We start from the raw sequence: 25,888 nt of genomic DNA on the forward strand, positions 1-25,888 counted from the left end.
AGCACTGACCCCCTAAGAGAGCCATTTGAGGACATCCTGTGGGAATCTGATTGGTCTTTGAGGCAAGCAGGATGCTGGACATTAGGAAGAGCTTCCTGACAGTGAGAGCTGTTCGACAGTGGAATTTGCTGCCAAGAAGTGTGGTGGAGTCTCCTTCTTTGGAGGTCTTTAAGCAGAGACTTGACAGCCATATGTCAATAATGCTTTGATGGTGTTTCCTGCTTGGCAGGTGGTGGAACTGGATGGCCCTTGTGGTCTCTTCCAGCTCTATGATTCTATGGACTTGATGCCCCTTGGCTCTGATAGAGAAGGGAACAAGCTACGTATCATAAAGACACCACAGTCACTTCAGTCTGAAGGAAACACAATCTCTGGTTGATTGCCTAGAACCATTGGCATCTTGCACCACACAGAGATTTGGGTGATGAGCAGCAGTGCAATCAGTTCAATACCAGCTTGGGCAGATGCTGGAGGGGGGGAGAAAAGGTGTGTGTGTGCTGGAATAGGAAGCAAACATGGTAAAGCAAATTCTGATCAGGTTCACAACTGGAGTGACAGCCCCAAGGCAACAAGGACACCAGAAATGAGCTTATGCCCCTTCCACATATTCAAAGTGTCTTCACTTTCCCAAAGAATACTGGGAACTGTAGTTTGTGAATGTTCCCAGGAACTGTAGCTCCACGGGGGTAGACTAGAGTTCCCAGGATTCTTGCGGGGAGCCATGTGCTTTAAGTTTGCAGTGTGGATGGGTCCAGATTCTCTTTTTTTCTGTCCCTTGAAATGGAACAAACATTTGAATATCCTTAGATGCGTCAAAAAGAGCTGAAAATCACACGATTGCCTTCAGACATCAAAGTGACCACTTGACTCCATTTTTACATTTCAAATACTAGCTTAAAAACAGATCTGTAATTAGTTCTGAAATGAGCCTTAAAAAAAGAAAAGGTGTTTTGTTAAGGATTGCAGAAGGGGATTCTAGGTGACCTAGAGGGCAGAATGTCCAGGAAGCATTACCTTCCCCGGGGGGAGCCCAGGCCAGCTCTCCACATCACCCAGAACCCCAGTTCAACACCTGTAAGAATAGGGGCTCAAGGAGTCAGAACCTCAAAAGGAATATGCCCTTGATCATGTGGAACTCAGCATCAATATCTTCCATTTTTCTGAATACCACTTTCCCACAAAATTGTGATCACTCTGTACAACATTTCAGGGGGGAAATGCAAATAAGCTAACCTAATTGTAATGGCTTACAAGTAAACAGGAGAGAGAACAATGCCAAACCCAGGAATAAAATGGTAATGTGCAGAACTGGAGGTGAGGATGTTGGGTGAGTGTTCCAAAAGGCATTCCTCAGTTGACTTGCATGAGCTGGATGGTGGCTACACTCAGCTCTCACCTGGGTCTCCTCTCTGTTACTTCCCCAACTCTACCTGGGGAGGTTAATGCTGCAATTCCTCCTTCAAGCCCCACATCTACCCACTGTTTCCTTTTTAAGGACCTAAGAACAGCCTGCTGCATCAGGCCAAATGCCCACCTCGTCTAGGTTGATGGCCACCCACCACTGTTTCTTGTGGGAGGGAGTGCCATCAGGTTAACTATGCGCTTTGTTACACAAAATCTGTTGTGCACAAACTCTGCTCCAAGTTGTGACACTCCTGTAACGTAGGCCAGTATCTGTGTGGATTACTCCCCTCTTACGGTGGCAGCATACATGGTTCTCTTCCCCATTCCATCCTCACAACAACCCTGTGAGGCAGGTTAGCCTAAGAGATGGTGACTGACTCCAAGGTCACCCAGGGAGCTTCATAGCTGAGTGGGGATTCAAACCCTGGTTTCCCAAATCACAGCCAACACTCTTGTAACCATTACGCTGCACTGGCTCTCAATTCACAAGCCACCCACTCACCCCCTTCTCTTTAGGACTGCTTTGTATCTGCACCAGGTTATTTCAATCAGAAAATGCTCATTTTCTGCCAAGCCTTGCAAGAAAACTTCTTTGAAGTCCATAACAGATGTACGTACACGCAACTGGAGGCAGGAGGCGAAGAGGGGGGTGGATCAGACTATTTTTCTCAAATGAGAAATGAAAGAAGACTGGGAGAGAAAGAGAGGGAGTAATAAACTGGGAACCAGAGCTCAACAACCCCCCTGGAATGACTCTTCCCCGAGTCCTGAGATTTATGTAGTCAGTTCTGGAAAGTAGAACCATAGAGTTGGAAGAGGGCCATTCAGTCCAACCCCCTGCCAAGCAGGAAATACCATCAAAGCATTCCTGACAGGTGGCTGTCAAGCCTCTGCTTAAAGACCTCCAAAGAAGGAGAGTCCACCACACTCCTTGGCAGCAAATTCCACTGTCAAACAGCTCTTCCTGTCAGGAAGTTCTTCCTAATGTTTAGGTGGAATCTTCTTTCTTGTAGCTTGAATCCATTGCTCCATGTCCCCTCCTCTATATGGCATCCTTTAATATATTTGAACATGGTAAATGATCACCTAAGTGTAATTACTCTGCAGAGATCTTCTGGAATGGGCCTATTCCTAGAAGATAAAAGGCAGCCATTGTGTTCATTATGGCAACATGTTATTATGGTCTTCAGCAAATGGAGGTCCCACCAGCATCCCCACAGCAAGAATGAAATGCAGAACACTCCTGTCTCTGGGCCCATCCGGATCTTATTCACACAGCTGCTAGGTTCAGGGCAACCAAGGGATTTCTCAACCTGTGGCACTTCTGTGATCACCAAATCTATGCTGCTATTTTCCAGGGACAGTCCTGGAATTACAAAAGCCATTTGGGCTTCTGATTCAATACTGGGATGTACATGGGTGTAGCCCCTTGCCCCTCTATGGCCTCTGCATGGCTGCTGCTACCAGCCTCCTCCCTTGGGCAGCTTGGGGTGGCTTCTGCAGAGTGGGCAAGGAGGAGGAGAGGCTGCTGCTGCAAAGCCTTGTATGATGTCCTGGCTCTGAGGTGTAGGCAGAGGGCAGGGCCACCCTGGGTGGGAAGAAAGGGGCGCAAGGAGTCTTATTTTTAAAAAAAAAAACATAAAAAATTGTGTTGTGCACCCGTGCCTAATCCTGCCCCTTTCTAGAATTTTTTTATTTGTTTGTGTTTTTCCTCTTGTAAATCTGCAAAGAATAACATAAAGTTAAAATTGGGATTAGGGGTTTTTTCTCAGGACAGTGGTAGGCAACCTTAGGCCCATGGGCCACAAGCAGCCAACGGGGGTCGTTTAACCAGCCCACAAGCAGCTCCGAAACTGAGCCGCCCGCTTGGCGAGTCCCCACACGCTGCACTAAACTGGCACAGCGCGGCGCAGGGACTCGCTTCCATGGTGCCAGAAATCATGTCTTTGCACATGCAGACGCCGGAAATCATGTCTGTGCAGGTCACGGGGCCCTTTCTATGTCCAGCTGTCCTTTGTCAACAACAAATTGTCGCTGTTCTTTGTGTAGAATATATGCTACAGTATATGGAAACTTATGGACCTAATAGGTATCTAATGCCATTTGCACATAACAAGATATGTATTTTTTCCAAGTAATTGAACTTATATTTTGGAAATGTACATCCGGTTTTTTCCTTTAAATTTTTTTTGGGGCCCCTAGAAAGGGCCCCCCTATGTTATAGTTTGTTTAGCTTATACATAAATCTGGCACTGGGAGATAGTGCCACAGTTGAATTATGAGCTGGTGCATTCTAAATATTGGAGACTCAAGGTCCATTCTGCACCAGTCATAATCCTGGTGACGCTCCTGTAAGGTAGGCCGGCATCAGTGTGGATTGCCCCCAATTATGGCTCAGAATGGTGGCTTCTGAATTATGGGTTCAGTTGTATCTCTGATTCTGTGGAACTCCCTGCTGCAAGATGGCGGTGCGGGCCACCAACTTAGATGGCTTTAAAAGGAGAACTAAGGCAGGTCTAGTGAAGGCTGCTGGCAATCAGGGCTGAATAAAAACCCCATGTTCAGAGACAGTCTACCAGGGAGGGCTTGCTGCTGGGGAGGAGAGAGCTGTTGTTTACATGCCATGTTTGTGGGCTTCTGGAAGGGATCTTGCAGGCCAACTGTGGGACTCTGAATCCTGGACTAGATGGGCCTCTGCGTGTGTAATGGAGGGGAAACTTGAACGGAGTGCTTCCTGGCTCTTGGTTGTCTCTGAGAAGGCGCAGTGAGTGGCCATCTTTCTAGGCCTGGTCAAGGAAACTGAATGTTGGAAAATTTAGGACACTAAAATTTAGGTACTGAGATACTGCCTGAGTCCACAAACGTTTAGGCACATTTAACTTTCTTATTTAACTTGAAAACATGGATTTCTCTGGTTCTTAAAAGTGCATATCTTCTTTTCATATAATACAGACTTGTTAATACATCTCCTGCATCTCCTCCACTCTCCACTGCCAACCCCCAACTGCCTTTCAAGGGTTGTTCCCCCTCCATTTAGAATGCCTTCTAGCTCCGCCTCCCAGGGAACACCTGCCTATCATGGGAGTGATGAACCGGAATCATCATCAGGCACTATTCCGCCACAACCCCACTGTTTCCTTGTTCTTCCTTTTGCTACGGAGATACCCATAAAAGCCCTTTTTGTTGCTTTTAACCTCTCTAGCAAGCCTGAGTTCATTCTGTGCTTTAGCTTTTCTGACTTTGTCTCTACACGTGCTGGCTATATTTTTGAATTCCTCTCTGGTGGTTGAATTCCTCTCTGGTGATTTCCCCCTTTTTCCATTTTTTGTACATATCCCTTTTAAATCTTAACTCAGTTAAAAGTTCTTTAGATAGCCACCCTGGCTTCTTTAGGCACCTCCCATGTTTCTGTCTCATTGGTATTGCCTGAAGTTGTGCTTTTAATATCTCCCTTTTAACAAACTCCCAACCATCATGAACTCCCTTCCCTTTTAGTATTTCTGTCCATGGGATCTCACCCAGCGTTTCCCTAAGTTTTCTGAAGTCGGCTTTCTTAAAGTCTAGGATTTGAGTCTTCGTATGCTTGGTTGCTCCTTTCTGCTTTATAATAAACTCCAGAAGAGCATGATCACTCCCACCTAATGCTCCTGCCACTTCTACCCCACTAACCAAGTCATCACTATTGGTTAGGACCTGATCTAAAATGGCCGATCCTCTTGTTGCTTCTCCAACTTTCTGGACAATGAAGTTGTCTGCAAGGCCAGTGAGGAATTTGTTCGACCTTATGCTCTTGGCTGAGTTTGACATCCAACAAATATCAGGATAGTTGAAATCCCCCATTACTACTATCTCGCTTCCTTTTGAATGCTTGTTCATCTGTTCCAGGAAGGCTTCATCTGTGTCCTCAGTTTGGCTTGGGAATCTATAGTAAACTCCCACAATGAGATCACTGTTATTTCTCTCTCCCTTAATTTTGACCCAGATACTCTCAATTTGGCTTTGAAGTTTTAAATCCTGGATCTCTTCACAGGTATACACATCCCTGACATATAACACTACTCCTCCTCCTTTCCTGTTTGATCTGTTTCTCTGAAATAGATTGTATCCCTCTATTACTACATTCCAATCATGAGACTCATCCCACCAGGTTTCAGTGATGCCTATTATGCTGTATTTAGTTTGCTGTACCAAGAGCTCAAGTTCATCTTGTTTATTTCCCATGCTCTGTGCATTAGTATACAGACATTGAAGACCATTGATCACCCCCATGCCTCTTATTTAAGGATATTTTCCTCCCACCACTAGGTCTGCGTTTTGTTTGCTCCATTTGGTCCTTGACATTTGGATGATCATCTTCAGCACTTGATAGACTCCTACGTTCAGGACCACTGTCTCCCTCCCCCACATAAGTCAGTTTAAAGCCCTCCTGATGAGGTTTTTGAGTTTCATGGCAAAAACATTCCTCCCAACCTTTGTGAGGTGCAGCCCATCACTTGCCAGAAGTCCATCTTCAAGAAACTGCAGACCGTGATCTAAGAATCCAAACCGTTCCTGTTTGCACCATTTGCAAAGCCAGTTGTTCACTTCCCCTATTTTTCCCTCTCTCCCTGGGCCATGTTGTTCACCTGGGAGGACAGATGAGATGACAATTTGTGCATTTAATTGCTTCAACTTCCTGCCCAGAGCCTCATAATCACTTTTGATCTTCTGGAGGCTATGGCTTGCAGTTCATAGTTTGCTCCTAGCAGATGATGTTGGCTGCTTGGACTTCTTCCCTGGCTCACAGCATTTGTGTCTGCTTGCTGCTTCCCCAGCACATCTCTGCAAAAGCGGCATATATGGATGCCCTCCTGGAAAAATAGGAAGGATTAATCTGTCACATTTTGGTACAGAGAAATGAGACTTTTGAAGAGGGGGTTAAGTGAAAAGCATCTGCAGAACCTGGAGTAGTTGTGGCAATTGGCTTCTCCTGGGCAGGGATGTATTATAGATATATATGTGATTTCAAAGTGCACGTTAATGATGCTTTTGGTTGCTTTACTCCTTCCCCATTTAGCAGTGTGTGGCAGTTTTCAGGTCTTTTAGTTGGCCGCGTAATTGAGTTTTCTGCTCTTAATTATTTCAGGCCCGTAAGTTATTCTCTTGATAGCAGAGAAGCAAGGAGAGCCCCCCCCCCCGCTTCCTTCCAAACTGCCTCAACCTGCTTGCGGCAATTGCTGTACACTGTGGTCATTTAGGGCTTGCCAAGGGATTAATTTTAACAACTTCCTGAAGTGCTCTCTTTTCACAAGTGTTCCTCTTCCCTTGATGGATTTAGGAACTGTGTTATGTATTTATATGCATAATTAAAATATATGGGGGCTATAGACCTCTACAGATTGGAAATTTGCTCTTTTTATGGTTGGAAATGTTCAGAATCTGTCTTGGATGTTTACATGGCCCTCTTTGTGTTATTTGAGAATCTTATGATTTTATCAGCAAATGTTAATTTAATCCTACCCCCTCCCCATGAGGCAGAGAACTGTAGAAATTAATATATTTCACTGTTTTGTTCAGTGATAGACCATCTGCCCCGCACGTAGAAGCTCCCAGGTTCATTCTCTGGAAAAGCTGCTCTCGGAACCCCTGGTTTGCTGCTGCCAGTCAATGCAGTTAAAACTGAGGTAGATGGACCGATGACTTGTGCTGGCTGGCTGTGAAGGTAATGGTAATCCAAAACATCAAGTTGGCCAGGGCAGTTCCATGTTTTTATTCACTTGGATAACAAAGGCTTGTATCTTAAGGTGTATTTAGTGCTTCACGTGTATTTAGGTTCTTGTGATAAGCTAAGACAGTGATGGGCAACCTTTTGAGCTTGGTGTGTCAAAATTCGCCAAAAAACCGAGCATAACTCCAGTGGTGTGTCACTTCGAGAAAAAACCCATAATTTTGCAATATTTATAGTTTAAATAACAAAAATATATAATTGTGTAGCAATGTCCCTCCCTCCCCAGGAAATAAAAACACAGGACACAGTGAATTAGATTTAAGTGGGCGAAAAGGCCACAACTTTATTGGTTTCGGATGTTGAGCGGTATTGGCTTAGGCATTGGAACCTAACCGACTATATCCGACTGCAACCCGTGTGTTACAGTCTGGGAGAAATTAACCACCAGAAAGGAGCCCAGTGATGTAAATCTACTGAGACACCTCCTGTGGCCACCGTTGGGGGGTGCCATCAGGCCCTGACCTCCGTAGGCCCAGGACAAAGCAACCGCCCCCGGAACCCCTTTAACGGGGTTAAATCTCCAAATTGCGGGCAGAGGATGACGCAATCTGCCCCCCCATTTCTCTTATGCAAATTTCCAATGCCTAACCGCCAATCGAGCCCCAAAGGCTCGCCGCCAATACCCTCACACCCGCAACCAATGCTCTAATCCCCTGACTAGGTCCCCCAACCAAATATCGTTTCCCAGTGGTGATAAATGTACCCCATCCTCGCGATAAAGGGCTGCTTCAGTGCGTATCAATTCTGGGTGATCGATTATCTGACCGTTAAGGTCCAGCACCCTGCGCATCACAAACGAATTCAGAAGCCTCCTGGATTTGTTCAAAGCTTTAGGGCAGTGCCCGTCACGCCAAACACGTCTCTGCAACAGGCAGGACCACAGCAGCGTCATCCGAGGGAAGGAAGCCAGCAACTTATCAAAGTCCTCAAAGATGCTCAATTTCAAGTCCACGGCGTTCCTGTACGCCAAATCATTCTCCCCCAGCTGTATGACCAGCGCGTGGGGGGGCTCAACTGAAGCAGCCCTGGCCTGGATTGCTGGTAAGAGTTCGCTCCATCGCATCCCCCTCCGGGAAATCCACGAAACTTTCACATTTCCTGGGAGGCCGAGACCGTTCCCCAGACCCGTTTCAACTGCCCTTTTCTGGGCCCAATGGACGATGCTGTGACCCGCTATCCACACCGAGATGTGGTGCCCACCTGAAAAAGGAAAATGACAGGCGGGGATCAGTCTGGGGAGAAGGCTAAGGGGTGGGGCGCAGGTAACCCTTGTAAGCATTCGATTTCCACCTCCCCAGCTCCTGAATCCTTTCAGACGACAAACCCATGTGCATAGCGGAGGTAGCTGCCCCAATACGAAAGGAATGGGCGGAGAATTGGCTGGGTTCCAGGCCACAAGCTGCTATGGCTTTACGTAGAACCCGGGTGAACTGGGCACGCGTGAGTTTGGACTTGTCTTCGTGAACCAACAGAGGGTCAGTGCCAGCCGGCCTCAGGGAAAGGAAGCACCTTAGATCTTGCACTGGACATGGGCCGTGACTGCCAGTTGCTGGCAGGCGAATGGTGGCACCCATTCCCCGCTGGTCAGTTTTTGATCGTCGGATGTGCACGACCGCTAAGGAATTGGACAAGGACACATCCTGCATCCTGATCCCCCGGGAGAGACCATTGGGGTGGTCTTCGCACACTACTTCTCCCACCCTTAGGGCCCCAAAAAATGCTAAGGAAAAGGCTGCTGAAAAGAGACTAGATTCGTAGTCGGACCAGCAGAGGGCACGCAGGTGGGTGTGAATTTGACACAGCAGATCAAACGTGATGGGCCTTCTTGAGTCGCGAGCCGGCGGTTGCAACCTGCGCCATCCTTCCATGGCCCTGCGTAGATGGAAGTTATCACAGGGGTCCCTAGAGTAGAGTGATTTGCAAAAGAATGAGATGGCTGCTGTGTGCAAATTAAGTGTTTTCGCTGCGCGACCCAGTTCCCTGAGGTGAACCACATATTGCATGACCTCCCTTTCTGAAGGGGGGTCAAGCGGTGCGGGAACGGGACCCTTACGTCTGAAACTTAAAAATTCGTTCCACGCGCGCCTATATGAGCTCAACGTGGAGGGGGCAACAGACGCAAATACCCCCTTCAAGATTTCTCGCTCCCAAGGCTCCATAGGGACTCCGGGAATGGCTCTGGCCACTGCTGTGCCTCCGGTGCCAACGAGCGGAAGTGGTCCATCTGGAAACGAGACAATGCATCCGCGATATCGTTATTTACCCCTGGAACGAACTTTGCTGTGAAATGCATGTTCAATTCTAGGCTGCGCAGCACAAAAGCCCGAAGAAGGGCAGAGACTCTGTTGGAACGGGATGATTGTCATGAAAGGACGCTAACCACCGCCTGGTTGTCGGTCCTAAAGCAGACCCGGCGGTTCCTGAATTCCTCAGCCCACAAGTGCACCGCGGCCACTATTGGAAAGAATTCTAAGAAAGTTAGGTCACGTGTGATGTCTGAGTCATGCCAACTTGCTGGCCAAGGCTGAGCGCACCATCTGCCCTTAAAGTAAACACCAAAACCCAGGGAGCCCGCTGCGTCCGACTGCACCCGGAAATCAGAACTCAGGCTCAGATTGTCCTGCCAAAGTGATACCCCGTTGAAATGGTCCAGAAAGGTCAGCCAGGCCTCAAGGTTGGCTCTTACCCCCTTGGGCAAGCAGACTCTATGGTATGGCCGCTTGAGACCCACTGTCAGCCTCGCTAGGCGACGGCAGAAAGGGCGTCCTGGCGAAATGACCCTGCACGCGAAGTTAAGATGGCCAAGTAGTGATTGAATTTGTTTAAGGGTAACCTTTTTGAGGAGGATGAGCTCCGAGATTAGTTCCTTAAGGGCAGTGAACTTATCCATGGGTAAGCGCGATGTTTGCGCCACGGTGTCCAATTCTATCCCTAAATAAGTTAATCTAACCATGGGCCCTTCGGTTTTATCGGCCGCCAGGGGCACCCCAAGTTCCTGAGTAAGGGCAGCGAAGGCCCGCATAAGGCCTGCGCAGTCTGCGTTATTTCCCTTGCCCACGAAGAGGAAGTCGTCTAGGTAATGTGTGACGCCCGCTAATCCTGTTCTAAAGCGGAGGGCCCAGTCCAGAAACGTGCTGAAAGCCTCAAATGCTGCGCACGCAACCGAACAGCCCATGGGCATGGCTTTGTCTATGAAATACGCCCCCTCAAACCTGAAGCCCAACCATTTGAAGTCCTGAGGGTGAACTGGCAGAAGGCGAAAGGCCGACTCTATATCGCATTTGGCCATCAAGGCCCCTTTTCCAAATTGTCTAACCAACTTAACGGCTTGGTCAAAGGAAGCGTATTTCACGGTACAAAGCTCCTGCGGGATTCCATCGTTTACCGATTTACCAATAGGGAAAGAGAGGTTGTGAATGAGTCTGAATTCACCCGGTGTCTTTTTTGGCACGATTCCTAGGGGGGAAATGTGGAGTCCGGGGATGGGTGGTGCTTCGAAGGGGCCCGCCACCTGACTAGCAGCTATTTCCTTATTGATTTTCTTGATCGCTATGTCTGGCCTCTCCCGCAGAGACTTTTGGTTGGGCGGGTCGCCCGACAAAGGCGGGGAAAGCACCGGGATTCTGAAGCCTTGAGAGAAACCGTCCCAGATGTAGGTGGACGCACTGATGTTGGGGTAGAGGTCTAGGAGTGAACGCAGGGGGGAAAGCTTTATGGGGGAGCGTGCTATTGTTAGCGATGTGTTAGTATCTATTTTGGCCAGGGGCTGATCCTTGCGCACTTCCTTGAGGGTTCCTGGAACCCTGGTTGGAGCCACCGCCTCTTCCCCCCCGAAAAGGCTGCCTCCCCTTGAAGCAAGATACCCCAGGGTGCCGTCCGAGACACTTGTCGCACTCATGCGCGTACTTACAATTGGGCCTCTGACAGAGGCCCCTGTTAAATTCCCAGCAGACCCTACGACGGGGGTCCTTCCTGGGTTCCAACCTGAGAGACTTTTGTGGCTCCACCTGCTTCTTTTCGACATAGGGGACCACGTGGTTGCTCCAGAAATGCTGATTCCTCTGGTCCCAGCGAGTCTTTGCATTTTGAGAGGCGTTTCTACGAAAATCTTCATCATAGTTTAGTGCCGCCGCCTCCCCAGCCATTGAATAGGCCAACCTGACATCCGCTATGTAAGCCATCAAATGCATGGCCCTCTTGGGATACGCTGCCGAAATCACAGCCACCCAAATATGTATGCCCTCGTGCCAGTTGTCAAAAGTACGCTCTGCGCGCGGGGTTCTGAACTTGCGCCTGCCATACTGCTTCCTCTTCTCCCCTTTCCCTAACATGTGCGACAGGGGCAGGAGAGTGAAGACATCTATGAAGTCCCCGTTCAGTATCTTTTCCCGCTTACGGTTTGAAAGGTGGGACCCCAGCACTATGTCAGTGTCCGCACAGGTGGAGACTTTCACCTCAGGAACCACAGCACCGCCCCGACACTCTAGCGTACCATTAAAGGACCTCCGATGGGAGCTAGCCCTCCTCCTATGCACCCAGGCTGGGAGGCCCATCTGGTCCTCAGCCACCCCCCAATAATCCTCCATAGGGATGTCGGCGTCCGAGTCGGAAGACGTACCTGATTCATCATCGGAGTCGTCCTTCCTGCTGCGCTTCCGCTTGTTGGTCTTCTTCTTCGCCTTCCCACCTTGATGTCCCTCTTCGGTGGCTGGGGCCACACTGGCGGGCCCAGGCCCCGTGCCGATGGCCTCTGGTGCCGAGCTCAAACCTGCAGCCGCCTGAAGCGGTCCAGGGCGCGTCTGCGCCTGCACCGCCTGAGACCTGAGGAGATCTGAAACAGACTGAGCAGACAGGAGGGGGGACGGTGGGGCACGACCCACGTCCTGAGAGGAGTCACGTGGACCTTGGTGGGGGATCTGAACGCCTGCTTGCGCTGCCTGTGCCGTGTTGGCAACCTGCTGAGGGTTATGGATGAAGGAAGGCGATGAACCCTGCGAGACACCACTAACCTGTTGAGAAGGCTGCGCTAAGGCCTGGACCTGATGCGGGTTAGCCATGAAGGAGGCTCCACTAGCCTGCTGAGAAGGCTGCGCTGTAGCCTGGACCTGATGAGGGTTAGGCATGAAGGAGGCAGGTGCAGCCTGGACCTGATGAGGGTTAGGCATGCAGGAGGCAGATGTGCCCCCTCGTGCTTCTGCGTCCTGCCGCTGACTAGGGAACAAAGCGGCAGACGCGCTGATAGCATCCCCACTACTGGCCTGAGAACTAAGAAGGGCAAAATTATTCGTGAAAGACGCCGATGTGCCCGGGCGGGCACCATCATCCCGCTGCGTGCTGGTAAGCAAGGGGCCAGGAGCTCCCCCACTGCTAGTTTGAGAACTAAGAAGGGAGAAATTAGAGGAGCTAGATGCCTGACTATTTTCCAGAGGAGTCTCGAGGACACAGGCCTGGGAGCTGGCAACACTATTTTGTGACGCCCGGTTTGCAGAGGCGAGAGAAACACACAGTGGGGCCAAAGTGCTGCACAATGGACCTAGCTGATTACAGATATTCTGCAAATTAGAAGCCACCTGGGCCAAGGCGTCGGGGTTGAAAGCCGGGGCAGGGCCTGCAGCCGCGAGGTCAGTGTTGGCTGGGGGGGCTGCACCCTTAGATTTGTTGCGCAGGCTGCGGCCAGCCATGGTCCTGCGGGCTATAGCGGGCCTAACTAAAGCGCTATACGTAGCGGTGTGCAGCAACGCCCGCCCAAAGCTAGCTCCCTCCAAAAGCAGCAGTCGACTGCAATCTAATGGCGGTAAGGCAACGGGTTAATGCTAAGATAAAGAATATACAGCTAGGCTAAGCCCACTAATAAAGCACTGACCGAGCCAAAGACGCAATCACCCCCAAGCTTGGAGAAGCGGGTGACAGTCAGAGGTAACAGGCAGAGTTGGAAAGGGGCAATAAGAAAATAATGTGGAAAAGAGCAGACAAATAGGTATTAGCTTACTATGTGAGTTAATTAATGCCCACACAACCCCCGACAATGTTTAAGCAAGGCCCAGATATTTAGCAAAGGTCCACCAACAAAAGGCTATTATGCTAAGAGAGGAATGCACGCAAGAGAGGAATGCAAGCACACCAAATATTCCCAGGATTCCCAGGATCAGCTCAGTATTCACGAAAAGTGAAGGCACAATAATACGGGTTATTCGCAGAATCAAAACAGCAGGTCAAAATATCCAAGGATCCCTAAATGAGCGAAGTGCAGCCAATACAGCCAGCCCCCAAGACCATGAATAATACAGTAAGGCCAATGAGAAATCTGCTGCCGCTAAGGGGAAGTGTGAGCGGGAAGAGGACACTCAAAATGGCCGCCCCACTCGGACACGTGGGCCTTCCCAAGATGGCCGCCGGGGCTGGGACTGATGGACCCTTTCAAAATGGCCGCACGGGAGGCGCACGTGGCCACACTCTTAATGGCGAACTTCTTCCTCTGGGATCCGGGGCGAAAGAGGACGCGTTCCCACCCCGTCCCAGTTTAAATGGATGGAAGCCCCGCCCCGGCTGACCCGATTGGCCAGCCTGCTTATGACGTGGCGGGGATTCCCCTACTCGCGAGAGGGCTGAATCTCAGCCCCATCGCGAGAGTTCTGTCGGGCCAAGCCCACAACCCCACCTCCGTGTCAGCGGAAGTGGTTTTGCAATACATAACTGCATTTAGTAAACAAAAAACTAATAATTTAACCAAACCAAACCAAAAAACCCTTATTTATCACAAAGTGCCCAGAGTTGTTGCGCTTTTTGGGGGGAGCTCCTGACCAAAGTTTTGGAGGTTTTTTGGGGGGGTTGCAAAAGTTTCTTTGCTTTTAGGGAGGAGTGCCCCAAAGCTGCTGCGCTTTTTTTGGGGGGGGGAACAGAAATAAATTACGAATAATACCTTCACTGGAACTAACATGCAGCACTGACATAGTCTGCCAAAGCATAAAAACCCCAGCACAGAACGGGTTAAAAAACCAATCTCTGGCTACCAGCAACAACAACAAAGGATCCAGGTTTTAACAGCAGAGACTAGCATGAGGAGGAGCGGGAGAACAAATGGGGGGGACAACAACAGCACGAATGGGCCGATGGGGCACGTGCCAGCAGTGAGGGCTCTGCGTGTCACATCTGACATGCGTGTCATAGGTTCGCCATCACTGAGCTAAGAGGAGGTGTTCCTACAGAAGGTCATCTGGCAGGTTTCTAGGAGAAGCAGCATCTGGGTGCAGGGCTTCCCAAATCATGACTCTTGTGCTACACTAGCCCAGCTGTGGCATGTGTCGAGTCCCCAAAACTCCACGTGGCAGAACCACGTGCCTGGTACATGTGATGTTTCCACATTTATTTGTTTTGTTGCATTTATATCCCGTCTTTTTATCCAAGGAGCTTAAGGTAGAGTGCTCCTACCCACCCGGAGAAACACCCGGAGGAAAGCTGCAGGCAGATGAAGTACAGAGTGATCCACCATGTTGGATTCCTCACTGGCCTGGCAAGGCAGCATGAGGACTTCTGGGCGGGGGGGTGTCGAATGTTGTCATGGGCCTCAAAATAGAAAAGAAAAAGGCCTTGAGGGCTGCAGTTGGACTGCCTTTGGGTGTGTTGGACTGCCCTGTTCTAAATTATTCCATGTTTAGTTCCATGGCCGGTGCTAGGGTTTTTTGCGCCCCAGGCGAGATCACCTTCTGGTGCCCCCCCCAGCCAATCATATTTCAATCATGAGTATATATGAGTAGGCATATATAGGATTGCACTGTAAGCCGACCCTTCTCTCACTTTCCTGGGAGTAAGTCCCATTGGACTCAGTGAGACTTACTTCTGAGTAGAAATACTTGAACACACGTTTGCTTTTTTAAAAATTTGTGGGTCTGACTTTCGAGTAGACATGCTATCAGCAACCCGATAGCAAACACCTACGTGCGGCATCTCTCCATCCTACGCGAGCTAATTTTGGGGAAAGCCCCCCCCCCTGATTTCCACGGGCCGCCTCTCCCATTGGCCCTTTCTGCCTGAGGCTGCACTGAGCCGGCCCCACACACGAGGTGGCACTTCGAGGCCTCGTCTGGCAACCGTCAGGGGCTGGGAGGCAACGGAGCCAAAACACCGCACTTGCACTCAGGAGCAGCAGCGGCATGGGCAGAGAGGCGGCTTCAGAGGCTAAAGGTCCTTAGAGCGAGTAGTGACGGCGGCGCAGCAGCAACAGGAGGAGCAGCAGCGCCCGCGGGAGCCTTTGCTTTGTCGCCAAGATGCCGGCTGTGTTGAAGGGGGACAGGATGTACGGGCTGGCTGTCTTCATCTCCGACATCAGGAATTGTAAGCGTGGCAGCCCTGGATGAGGCTGGCCAGCGCCCCCTCCATTTTGGCCCCCTAGGCAACTGCCTAGTTCGCCTTAATGGACGCACCGGCCCTGTTTAGTTCTGGCTAGAAGTTATGGGTATGTGTGTGTGTGTGTGTGTGGGGGGGTGATCCAGAGACCACCTGCCTGTGAAAGAGGTGCTCTGCCTGTTGAGTCACAGACCTAATGCTCTCTCCTCTCGACCGCACAGGGGCCCTTCCTGGTGCTATGGTGGATTTGGTTAAGATCAAGAGACTTCCTTTGCTTGTGCTGGGGTAGAGATACATGGTACCCGTGGCATCATCCTTTTCCTGGCCATTGCAACCTCAACTTGGTACAGCTTGACTAAGACACACTACATTTGGGCCTGGAGGCAGGGAGGTGTCACACAGGATAAGGGATAACAGATGCCCTAAGCCAGATCCTCAGGGGCGTACCCAGGATCAAAATTAGGGGGGGCAAGGGGCGAGGGCAAGGGGCGGGAGGGGAGGGGCCACAGTGGGAATGTGGGCGGGGCTACGTGGCCTGCGCCCTCCCAGCTCTTCCAAGGAGGCGGCCCCACGCGCCGGGAGCGGAGCTCCAGAGGCGTGCGGGGAATGCGAGCCTATGGCTGCCTTCTCCGCGCCTCCCAGGTCTTCTGAGGAGGCGGCCCCAAGCTCCCGTTCCCGGCGCGAAGCTCCAGAGGCACGCGGGGAACGCAAGCCTGGGGCTGCCTCCTCCACTTACGCTCCCCGCTCCCGCTTAGCGCTCCTCCGCTTACGCTCCCCGCGTGCCTCTGGAGCTTCGCGCTGGGAGCGGGAGCCTGGGGCTGCCACGCTGCGCCCCTTAGCCTTTTGCTTCTAGGGGGGCAATTCCCCCCTCCTGCCCCCCTGCCTACGCCCATGCAGATCCTCCTTGTGTTCTGGTTTATATAACGTATTGAGCATCGTTGGTATACAATTTATCTCTTTTTAATGAGGTTCTTAAAAACAGATAGCTCAGAGCTTGACCTGCATGCTGTCATTCCCCACCCCTTTCTTCTTTTTCTGTATCAGACGCCCAATATATTTATTGCATTGTGGATATATGAGCTTTCCAATAAAATAAAATATGGCACAGGAAAAGCCAATGGCCTAATAATTCTCTCTTGCTTTTTAAATATATATATAAAAAGTGTGATCTCCATGGTACGCCTCTGCCTGTCACCAAACACATCCCTGCTAGGCTGCTGCTGTATCTGGTCTTTTTTGGGGAAACTGTTCTTGTTTGAGATTTGTCAAGAAATGGTTTGAAGCTGCCAAATTCCACCCAATGCAATGCTTCCCCCCTCTTTGCCTTTCTCCCCCACCCCCAATTTTCTGGGGGTTGTGGCGGATTTGAAACAGTTATGTTATGTTTTTGTTTCGCAACCGACCTATCGAAGGGTTAACCCAGACTCCTGGTTAACTGGCAGCAACATTCCATGGGAGGCGTGGCCTGCATGGGGTTTAAATGGAAAGGGGAACAGTTATGTCAGTTGGCGGTTGGGGTTTTCTGTGTGGGAGCTTGGGTGGTTGTGGAGAAGGTAGAATTTAGAGTAGATGAAGTAGTGGATAGGTATTCTGTTATTTGATTACCAAGAACGTTATCTGTGAAATTAAGTTTGTACCAATGTTACCAGAAAGCAACCATTAAGATTCAAGCCAATAAATATCCATCTTTAAAGTGTCACATTGTTGTAAGCCAAAAATGGCTTATCTTCTGAGTTAGCCAATAAAACTCAGAGACAAGAGGAGTTAGTAATCGTCTATTTTATTTTCCAGCTAAGGTACCCAGGAACCCAGGTGGTGGGGAACTCTTTTAAACTGCCAAAACTGCCTTTTAGAGGAGAAAGGTTAGTTTGTGGCTGAGAGTGCACCAAGAAAGGGGGGGGCTAAAGGAGGAGACAGGTTCTGAGTGATAATAAAGTTACCTCAGGAAGGAGGCTAGCTTTACAGTAAGGGAGGTTCTAGCGAAGGGAAACCCTTATCTGAGCGCACATAGGAACAGTCTTATTTATAGCCCCAAGTCTATATAGGTACCTGGTCACGTTTAGGCTGGAAGATGACTCTCTTTTATTTTTGAAAACCCACAAGTGCTAGAGGGTTTAAAGAAAGGCTAGAGGGATAAGTGGGAGGTTTTATTTACCTCAGAAATCCCTGCTAGTGCTTTTAATAATTGAGAGGTCAGAGTTATAAGACGGAAAGTGAGAGGGACTTTCGTCGCAGGGGTGCTCTTGTCACAGACTCTTGTCGGATGATTTTTTGAACTCTACTGAGATGCGAAGTTCAACTTTGTACCCCACTTTTCTGGAACAGGTTGGGCTATGCAGTGGCTGAATCTAGACTTCTGAAGGTCCCTTGCTGAATATGGGAGCCAGAAATTCTGGGCAAATGTGAATCAAGAACCCAACAGGGTGGCAGGCAGGATGTGCTGCTCCATTGGCCAGGCAGAAGGGCTGTCTGTTTATACCAGCCTAGCTGACCTAAAGCTTAACGCTGTTTTGTCTGTCACTGGGCCTGCTCCTTCCTGTGGAGGAATTCCAGCCTGGTACCCGGTAGCTAGCCAGGATGAGCACTTTTTAACAGGACTTAGAATCATAGAATTATAGAATCATAGAGTTGGAAGAGACCACTAGGGCCATCCAGTCCAACCCCCTGCCAAGCAGGAAACACCATCAAAGCATTCTTGACATATGCCTGTCAAGCCTCTGCTTAAAGACTTCCAAAGAAGGAGACTCCACCACACTCCTTGGTAGCAAATTCCACTGCCGAACAGCTCTTACTGTCAGGAAGTTCTTCCTCATGTTGAGGTGGAATCTTCTTTCATGAAGTTTGAATCCATTGCTCCATGTCCGCTTCTCTGGAGCAGCAGAAAACAATCTTTCTCCCTCCTCCATATGACATCCTTTCATATATTTGAACATGGCTATCATATCACCCCTTAACCTTCTCTTCTCCAGGCTAAGCATACCCAGCTCCCTAAGCCTAAGATGCTGTTGGCAGTTGCCAACAGGTGCCTGCAGACCCCAGAGAAAAGCAACACACATGCCTGGCAGTGAGCGTGTCTTCACCCACCCAAATAAGGTTAGGGGATCCGTCCCACCCCTTCTCCTCCAGAAGGAGGGTGGCAAATGGGATCGCCCCATGCACGCCAGGCACAGAACACTCACCTGTCATGGCTATCATATCACCCCTTAACCTTCTCTTCTCCAGGCTAAACATACCCAGCTCCCTAAGCCGTTCCTCATAAGGCATCGTTTCCAGGCCTTTGACCATTTTGGTTGCCCTCTTCTGGACACGTTCCAGCTTGTCAGTATCCTTCTTGAACTGTGGTGCCCAGAACTGGACATAGTACTCCAGGTGAGGTCTGACCACAGCAGAATACAGTGGTACTATTACTTCCCTATATCTAGATGCTATACTCCTATTGATGCAGCCCAGAATTGCATTGGCTTTTTTAGCTGCTGCATCACACTGTTGACTCATGTCAAGTTTGTGGTCTACCAAGACTCCTAGATCCTTTTCACATGTTTATACTCCTTTTCACTTTTATACTCGAGTATATATTTTAGCTGACACACACAAAGAGATTTTATCTCCAGAGAGCTCTCAGAGTTGAATTAAAATGATTGGGAGAAGAGTGTGTTGCATGCTCAGGCAGACTTGATGCTCTGTGGGGCTTATCTCTCCACCTGAGGCTAGTGATTGGCAGCTATGCAGCAGAACAAGAGTTGCACCTGAACACCTCCCCTGGGGTGACCAGATGCATCTAACTGCGCTCTTTGTAATTGAGCAAATTTATGCAGCAGCCTTGCTTGGAAGTGGAAGGGTGGGCTTAGTGTGATTTAGCATAAACAATTGGCTCCCAGATGTATTTGCGGTTCGAGGACCCGCCCCCGCAAGAAATAAAGACACAGTGACACATGGTATTGGACACTGACAAGATCGGTTCGAGAGTCACTGACTTACTTGCTTGAACATCAAATGCATTATCTTCCTCTTCATGTGTCGTTTTAACGAACCACTTTGTGGTTTTAACGAACCACTTTTTAACCAACGGTCCATTTTTAACTACGCGAACTGTAGCTTCTGCGAAAAACAACGCTTTGTTTACAAACACTACTGTTTTGCAAAGAGGCAGTGCGCGCCAGGGAGGAGGGAGGGGAATGGAGAAGACAGGGTACCTGCGCAGTAGCGCACAAATGAAGCCGACGCGCGCAAAGCATCTTGGGGAGGTGAGCGTTAGTAGAATGCGCGCGCTGCCTCTTTGCAAAACAGTAGTGTTTGTAAAGCGCCACCTAACGGCATACAGCAGAACTACTGCCTCTATCTAATTCTAGTTTTGCGCTAGACTCTGCTCATGCAGGAAGCGGCCAAAACAAAAAATCTGTTATCATACGAAATGTATTTAATATATTTTTTATTCTAATAGCATCTTGCGGACCCCTCTGGCATAGCTCGCGGACCCCCATGGAACCTGTTGGGAACCACTGGCTTAGGCATTGGACCCGTTAGCAAGTGTGACTCCGCCCCGCTCGGCGCGCGGGGGGGGGTCATATCAGGTTAACACCCCAAGGAAGGAGCCTGTTGATGCAAATACAACTGAAAGCTCCCCCTGGTGCCACCGGGGGTCGTGCCATGGCCCTAGCCACCAGCAGGGTGTAGGACGGGATCCACGACCGCCGGATCCCTTAAGGGGATACCCCTATAAGAGGAGGGTTGGATGATGGCCACAACCAGTCCTCGAACACACCAGGCGACTCCATATTCCAATGCCTACCGCCAAATACCGAAGAAGTTGTGACGAATTGCTACGAGGTAGGCGAAAAAACCAAGAGGCCGGTGCCAATTAGCCAATTGGATAAAAAACTCCTACCAGGCCCCTTGAGCAACCAAAGGCGACCAACCGAAGTCCATAGCAAGGTCAAAGCGAACACCCTAAGGGAAGACCTAAAGGGAGGGTGGGCGGGAGATCCGATGAAGAGCAGCGCGAAAAGGGGCGATCTGGAGGCTGCCGCGCTCTTTTGAGAAGGGAAACCCCGCCCACGAGCTGGCCCTATTGGCCAGCCAGGGCCCTGAGCGCGGCAGCAGGGATAGGTGGAGCAGGGGGCCGAACACCCCCCCTGCTCAGTGCGTAGAGCGGGTCCCACCCGCAATGTCCCCCCTCCCTGAAGAGGAGGGATCTTACTGGTCGGCTTGCCTTCATGGGTGGCTGTTTGCCATTTGTGGCACATCAAGTGGTCTGGAAAACCGAGATGGGCGAGTGAAAGAATCCTACCAGTTTTGCAAACTCTTCATTTGGGAGGCAATTTTTACTTGCATCAGGCAAGAAGCTGTTTAGAAGACGGGAGGTGTCAGTTCTCCTCTATCTGGGTAGCTGGAAGCGGAGTCCTGCTATGCCAGCCCCAAGTCCCACCCAATCCTGCACCCCTCAGCAGCACACCAGGGATCTTGGAGGGGATGCCACAGCTTGTGGAAGCCTGCATTGTGGAGGGTGCTGGACAAGGGGATTCCGAAAATCCTTTCCAACTCTGTGGACATTGAGAATGCCAGCACAAAAGAACAGGGCAGAAAGAGTGAGGGAGATGCCACACTTTGCTGTGAGATGTAGCCCTTTTTGGTTTAGCCAAATGTCCCTGGATCCAGCCCAGCAGGCCTTTCTTCTTTCTTCAGGGTTCAATTCCCCACTCAGCCAAGAAGCTCCTTGGGGTGACCTTGAGGGCAAATCTCTGCCTGTCTCAGCTTGGTCTACCTCACAGGGTCGTTGTGGGAGGGTTAAATTGAAGAGGGGGAGAGACACAGGTATGCCACCTTGAGCTCCTTGGAAGAAAAGGTAGGTGGGTTACCAAGGCAAGCAAGCAAGCAAGCAAGCAAGCAAGCAAGCAAGCAATAAATGAATAAATAAATAAATAAATAAATAAATACATAAATAGTCACTGATTCCCACAGTCCTGGCTCAGGAAGGGACAATGTCATTGTCACGTTCTGTTTCCCTGCAACGGCACAGTCCAGTTCACTCACATACTTCTTCACCTCCCTCCCTCTTGCTCCGAAATCTAATTTCCTGACTTTGCAGCTGTTCCGGTCTGCTTCCCCTGCATTTAAGTTCCTTAAAACAATCTGCCCTTTTTCAGTGCAATGGGGAATCATGCTAGAAGAGTCGAATGGAGGGTGAAGCGTTCCTGGGGGGGGGCAGTATCTGGCTGCTGGCAGGGGCCAGCCAAATTTATGAAGCCTGAGGGGGCTGCAGACAGTGACGGAGCTTCATGCTCCAGCACTGGGGGCGGAGAGCAGTCGGGGCAGGGCTGGGGTGCGTTTTGGGGCTGGGGTGCACATTTTGGGGGTGGGGTGTGCCACCTGCGGAGTCAGGTGCACATTCTGGGGGCATGGTGCGTCACCTGCGGGGATGGGCAGCCGCGATGACACCCTCGGGATTGTGCTGCCCGGGGCGGAGCGCCCCTATCGCCCCCCTCTTTCTACGCCCCTGGCTGCAGACTGTCAGACACACACCTCCCATTTCCCTTGACTAAATGGAGCCCCATGACCAGGCATAGTGTACAGTGATACCTCAGGTTAAGAACTTAATTGGTTCTGGAGGTCCGTTCTTAACCTGAAATTGTTCTTTACCTGAGGTACCACTTTAGCTAATGGGGCCTCCCACTGCCACCGAGCCGCCACCACACAATTTCTGTTCTCATCCTGAAGCAAAGCTCTTAACCCGAGGTACTATTTCTGGGTTAGCGGAGTCTGTAACCTGAAGCGTCTGTAACCCGAGGTACCACTGTACCTCAATACCACTTGCTGTCAAACACCATAGGTTTGCCTCTTTCTTGCTATGCTTTGAGGGCATGTCTTCCACCCTCTTTTAGCATGATGCACAGAGACCATGCTGTCAGAAAGACTTCCTGTCCTCGCTGAGGCTTCCTGTGGTGATAGAACGGTGTCTGATTGCCTTCTATATATCTGCCTATAGCGGAGAAAGTGGGCTTGCCAACCAACAGTGCCCTGTGCAACTGGAGCATCCGCTCCCACCAGGGGTGTTTAATAGTTCCCTTTGATTTTTTTTTATTTTTAATGTGCTTTTTATTGAGCAGAAGAACAAGTGGTGCTTGTCTGGCATTCCTTTGCAATTAGCCAAGGAGTCTAATGCCCTTATGAAAATGGATAAAACAAGAGAGGAAGGTTTAATTTGTTAACTAGCGATGACTTATTGGAGTGCAGGTGGCAAGGGTCTTGTGTTCCTTGTTCAGGGCAGGTCAAGAGCGCCAAAGGGGGTCTGTCCGGCCCAGCCTCCTGTTCTCACAGTGGCCACAAAGGTGCCACATTGAGAGGCCCACAAGCAGAACCTAAGAGCAAGAGCAGTACTGACTCTCCCCTCTTGCAGCTTCCAGCAGCTGCTGCTCAATAAGCATTACTGCCACTGACCATGGAGGCAGAGCATGGCCATCAGCTTGATCCAAATATAATCCTCCCCTTTCTTTGCTAAAATGGATGGTTCCAGGGCCTGTTCTTCTGGGGTAAATGAGGTCATTCCCTTTCCAAAGCTAAGCAGGTCTCAAACTGGCCCAGATCTTCTCAGGAGATCACTGGGGAAGACACTGTGTAGGCAGACGGGAGTCCCATATTGGGAGAAAGGTGGGATATAAAGAAATCACACCTGACCTTGCCATTGCCAACATGGTGCCCTCTAGCTCTTTTGGACGGCAACTCCTGCCAGCCCCAACCAGCACAACCAATGCAGATGTGGTCCAAAATAGATGGAGGGAGAAGGGCTACAGGTTGGTGGAAATGCATCAAAATTATATTTGTGAGTTTCTAGAAAAAAAAGAGAACCTCACAGTAGAGCTGCTATGAAGGGGTTTCTGTTCCACCCCCTTCCTCTCTGGGGTCCAGATGCAATGTGCAGCTTGATTGGTGGAAAGAGAGGAAACAGCACATATATTCCAACCGCAGACCAGAGCTTGCCAGTATTCCTTTACCAAAGCACCCAGAGTCTCTGAACATCCCCGGTCCCTGCCTGTTTGAAGACCTGCTCTGTGCTAATGGGATGCTCCCTGATGTTCTGCCCACAGGATCAGATTTGCAGGTATGCCTCCCCAGAGGCCCGACATGCTGCTCCCGGAAAATGGAGGAGAAATACCAAGTCATGGCCCGTTCCAACATGGAGCAGCTCCTGCAGTCGGCCAGCATGAAGCTGAAGTTCCTCATCATCCAGAACGCGGCGACATTCCAAGGTAGGTGGCAGCATTGCGTGGGATGGCCACTGGCTGGGGTTAGCTAGGCATGCCAGGCAGGGTATCTTCAGAGGGTCAGGGAGTAAGTCCCCCACCCTTCTTCCTGAGTTTATGAAACATGGCTAAACTGCAACGATGAGAGCTGCAGGTACCCAGTGAGCTGCTCAGGAACTGAGCTTCAGATTGGCACAGTTCATTTTGGGATCTCCTGGTGGAGATCCAATTTGTTGCTGTAGTGCAGAAAACCAGCACTTCCCCTGCCCATAGCTGCCAAGTCTCCCGTTTTTCGTGGGAAACCCCCGTATTTTAAACCGTTTCCTGTTAGCAGCCCGGAATGGAAAAAATCCTGTAAATCCCCCGATTTCAGTACCTGCCAGGGAGGTTCCTTCTGCGCATGTCTGGACATGCGCAGAACCGATTTCGGGTGCTCTGCCCATGTCTGGGCACCAGAAATCAGGCAGCGCAGTCTCCTTTTCCTTTGCTTTTGCCTAAGAGGCAAGAGCACCTGGCCCCACCCCCTCTCCCCTCCCTGCATTTTCTCCTGATCTCTGGAATGGAAGACAGAGTTTTTGCTGTTTAGGATGGTTTGGAGGTCATCCTCTGAGCGTGCGCACACTACGTTGTCATCAGCACACTGAAGCTCTATGATGGAAGTTACAGTAACCTTACTTTTTGCTTTCAGCCTGCTCAGATTGAAGAGCTTTCCATCTGTTCGATATATGATTTCTACTCCAGTAGGGAGTTTCCCGTCGACAAAGAAACCAGACGGTTTGCTAAGATCCTTGCAAGAATTTTGCCAGCTGCAGCTAATAGAGAGATGCCTCGATAGTTTCCACAATCAGTTCTGTCACTTTTTTTAAAAAAAGAGATTGATAATTTTGGCATCCCTAAAGTCTGCTGGGATTTCTTCTCTTTCCCAGATTTTTTCGATGAGCTTGTGAAGTTGTTGTGTAAGTTCAATTCCACCCACTTTGAAGATTTCGGCAGGTATCCCACCAGGTCCACTGGCTTTGTTGTTTTTCATTTGGTTAATAGCTGTACACAACTCTCCCAGATTTGGAGATACTGCAAACTCATCTCTAACTTGCTTTTGCGGAGTTTGTGAGAGGACCTCAGCAGCTACGGGGGAGTTGCGGTTAAGGAGATGTTGGTAATGTTTTTTCCAGCGCAGTGCAATAGCTTCTTTATCTTTTAGAAGTGTGTTACCGCCTGCTGAGCGTAGGGGGCGTATGCCATGATTTATTGGCCCATAGATGGTCTTTGTGGCTTTAACTGTGTGCAACATGAGTGTCAGCTAAGTGCTGGATCTCTTGAGCTTTTTTTATCCACCAGGTGTTTTTTAGTTCCCTGGTTATTCTTTGGACCTTAGCCTTAGCGTTGGCATAGGTTTTTTCTTAGTGGCACAGTTTCTATATCTTTGCCAGATCTGAAAGGCCTTCCTTTTCTTGTCAATCATGCGTTCAATCTCACTGTCATTCTCATCAAACCAGTCCTGGTGTTTCTTGGTTTGGTATCTGATAGTTTGTTCACAGGCTGCAATAATGGATGTTTTTAGCTTGGTCCATGTTCCTTGATGTTATCAGGGAATTCTGAAAGCAGGTGGTCCTTAAGAGTCGTTTGGAAGCAATCCCGCTTGATGGGATCTTGAAGGGCTTGAGTGTTCATTTTGCGCCTTGGTTTCCTTCCTTGAAGCTTGCGTTGAGGTATAATCTTGATAGCCATCGTGGAGCGTATTAGTCGGTGATCTGTCCAGCAGTCGTGAGTGCTCGTCATAGCTCTGGAAAGGAGCACATCACAGCGATCTTTAGCATGGACAATAACATAGTCTAAGAGGTGCCAGTGGTTTTACCGAGGATGCGCCCATGAAGTTTTAAGTCTATTTTTCTGTCAAAAGAGTGTGTTAGTAATAACAAGGTTGTGTGCTGCACATATCGTCAAAACTAAGATTCCGTTCTGGTTGTTGTTGTTGCCAACTCCTTCTTTCCCAATAGTTCCAGGCCACAGAATGAAATCTCGCCCAACTCTTGCATTAAAATTACCCAGGAGGATAATTTTATCTTCCTTAGGTGTCTGAAATAGCACAGCTTCCAGATGAGAGTAATTTTTTTCTTTAATGTCTTCATCGGCATCC

General features: G+C 49.7%; 1 protein-coding gene across 3 annotated transcripts in view; it reads left to right on the forward strand.

The window, feature by feature from the left end:
- GPC3 (glypican 3) overlaps positions 1 to 25,888 on the forward strand; it is a 225,059-nt gene that overhangs the window by 2,230 nt on the left and 196,941 nt on the right. For all 3 annotated transcript variants that reach the window (XM_060270435.1, XM_060270437.1, XM_060270436.1), the window contains exon 2: positions 23,596 to 23,757. In XM_060270435.1, coding sequence (XP_060126418.1) covers positions 23,596 to 23,757 — 162 coding nt within the window. The remainder of the gene's footprint in view (positions 1 to 23,595; positions 23,758 to 25,888) is intronic.

Source organism: Zootoca vivipara, chromosome Z (assembly GCF_963506605.1).
Source record: "Zootoca vivipara chromosome Z, rZooViv1.1, whole genome shotgun sequence".
NCBI lineage: Eukaryota > Metazoa > Chordata > Lepidosauria > Squamata > Lacertidae > Zootoca > Zootoca vivipara.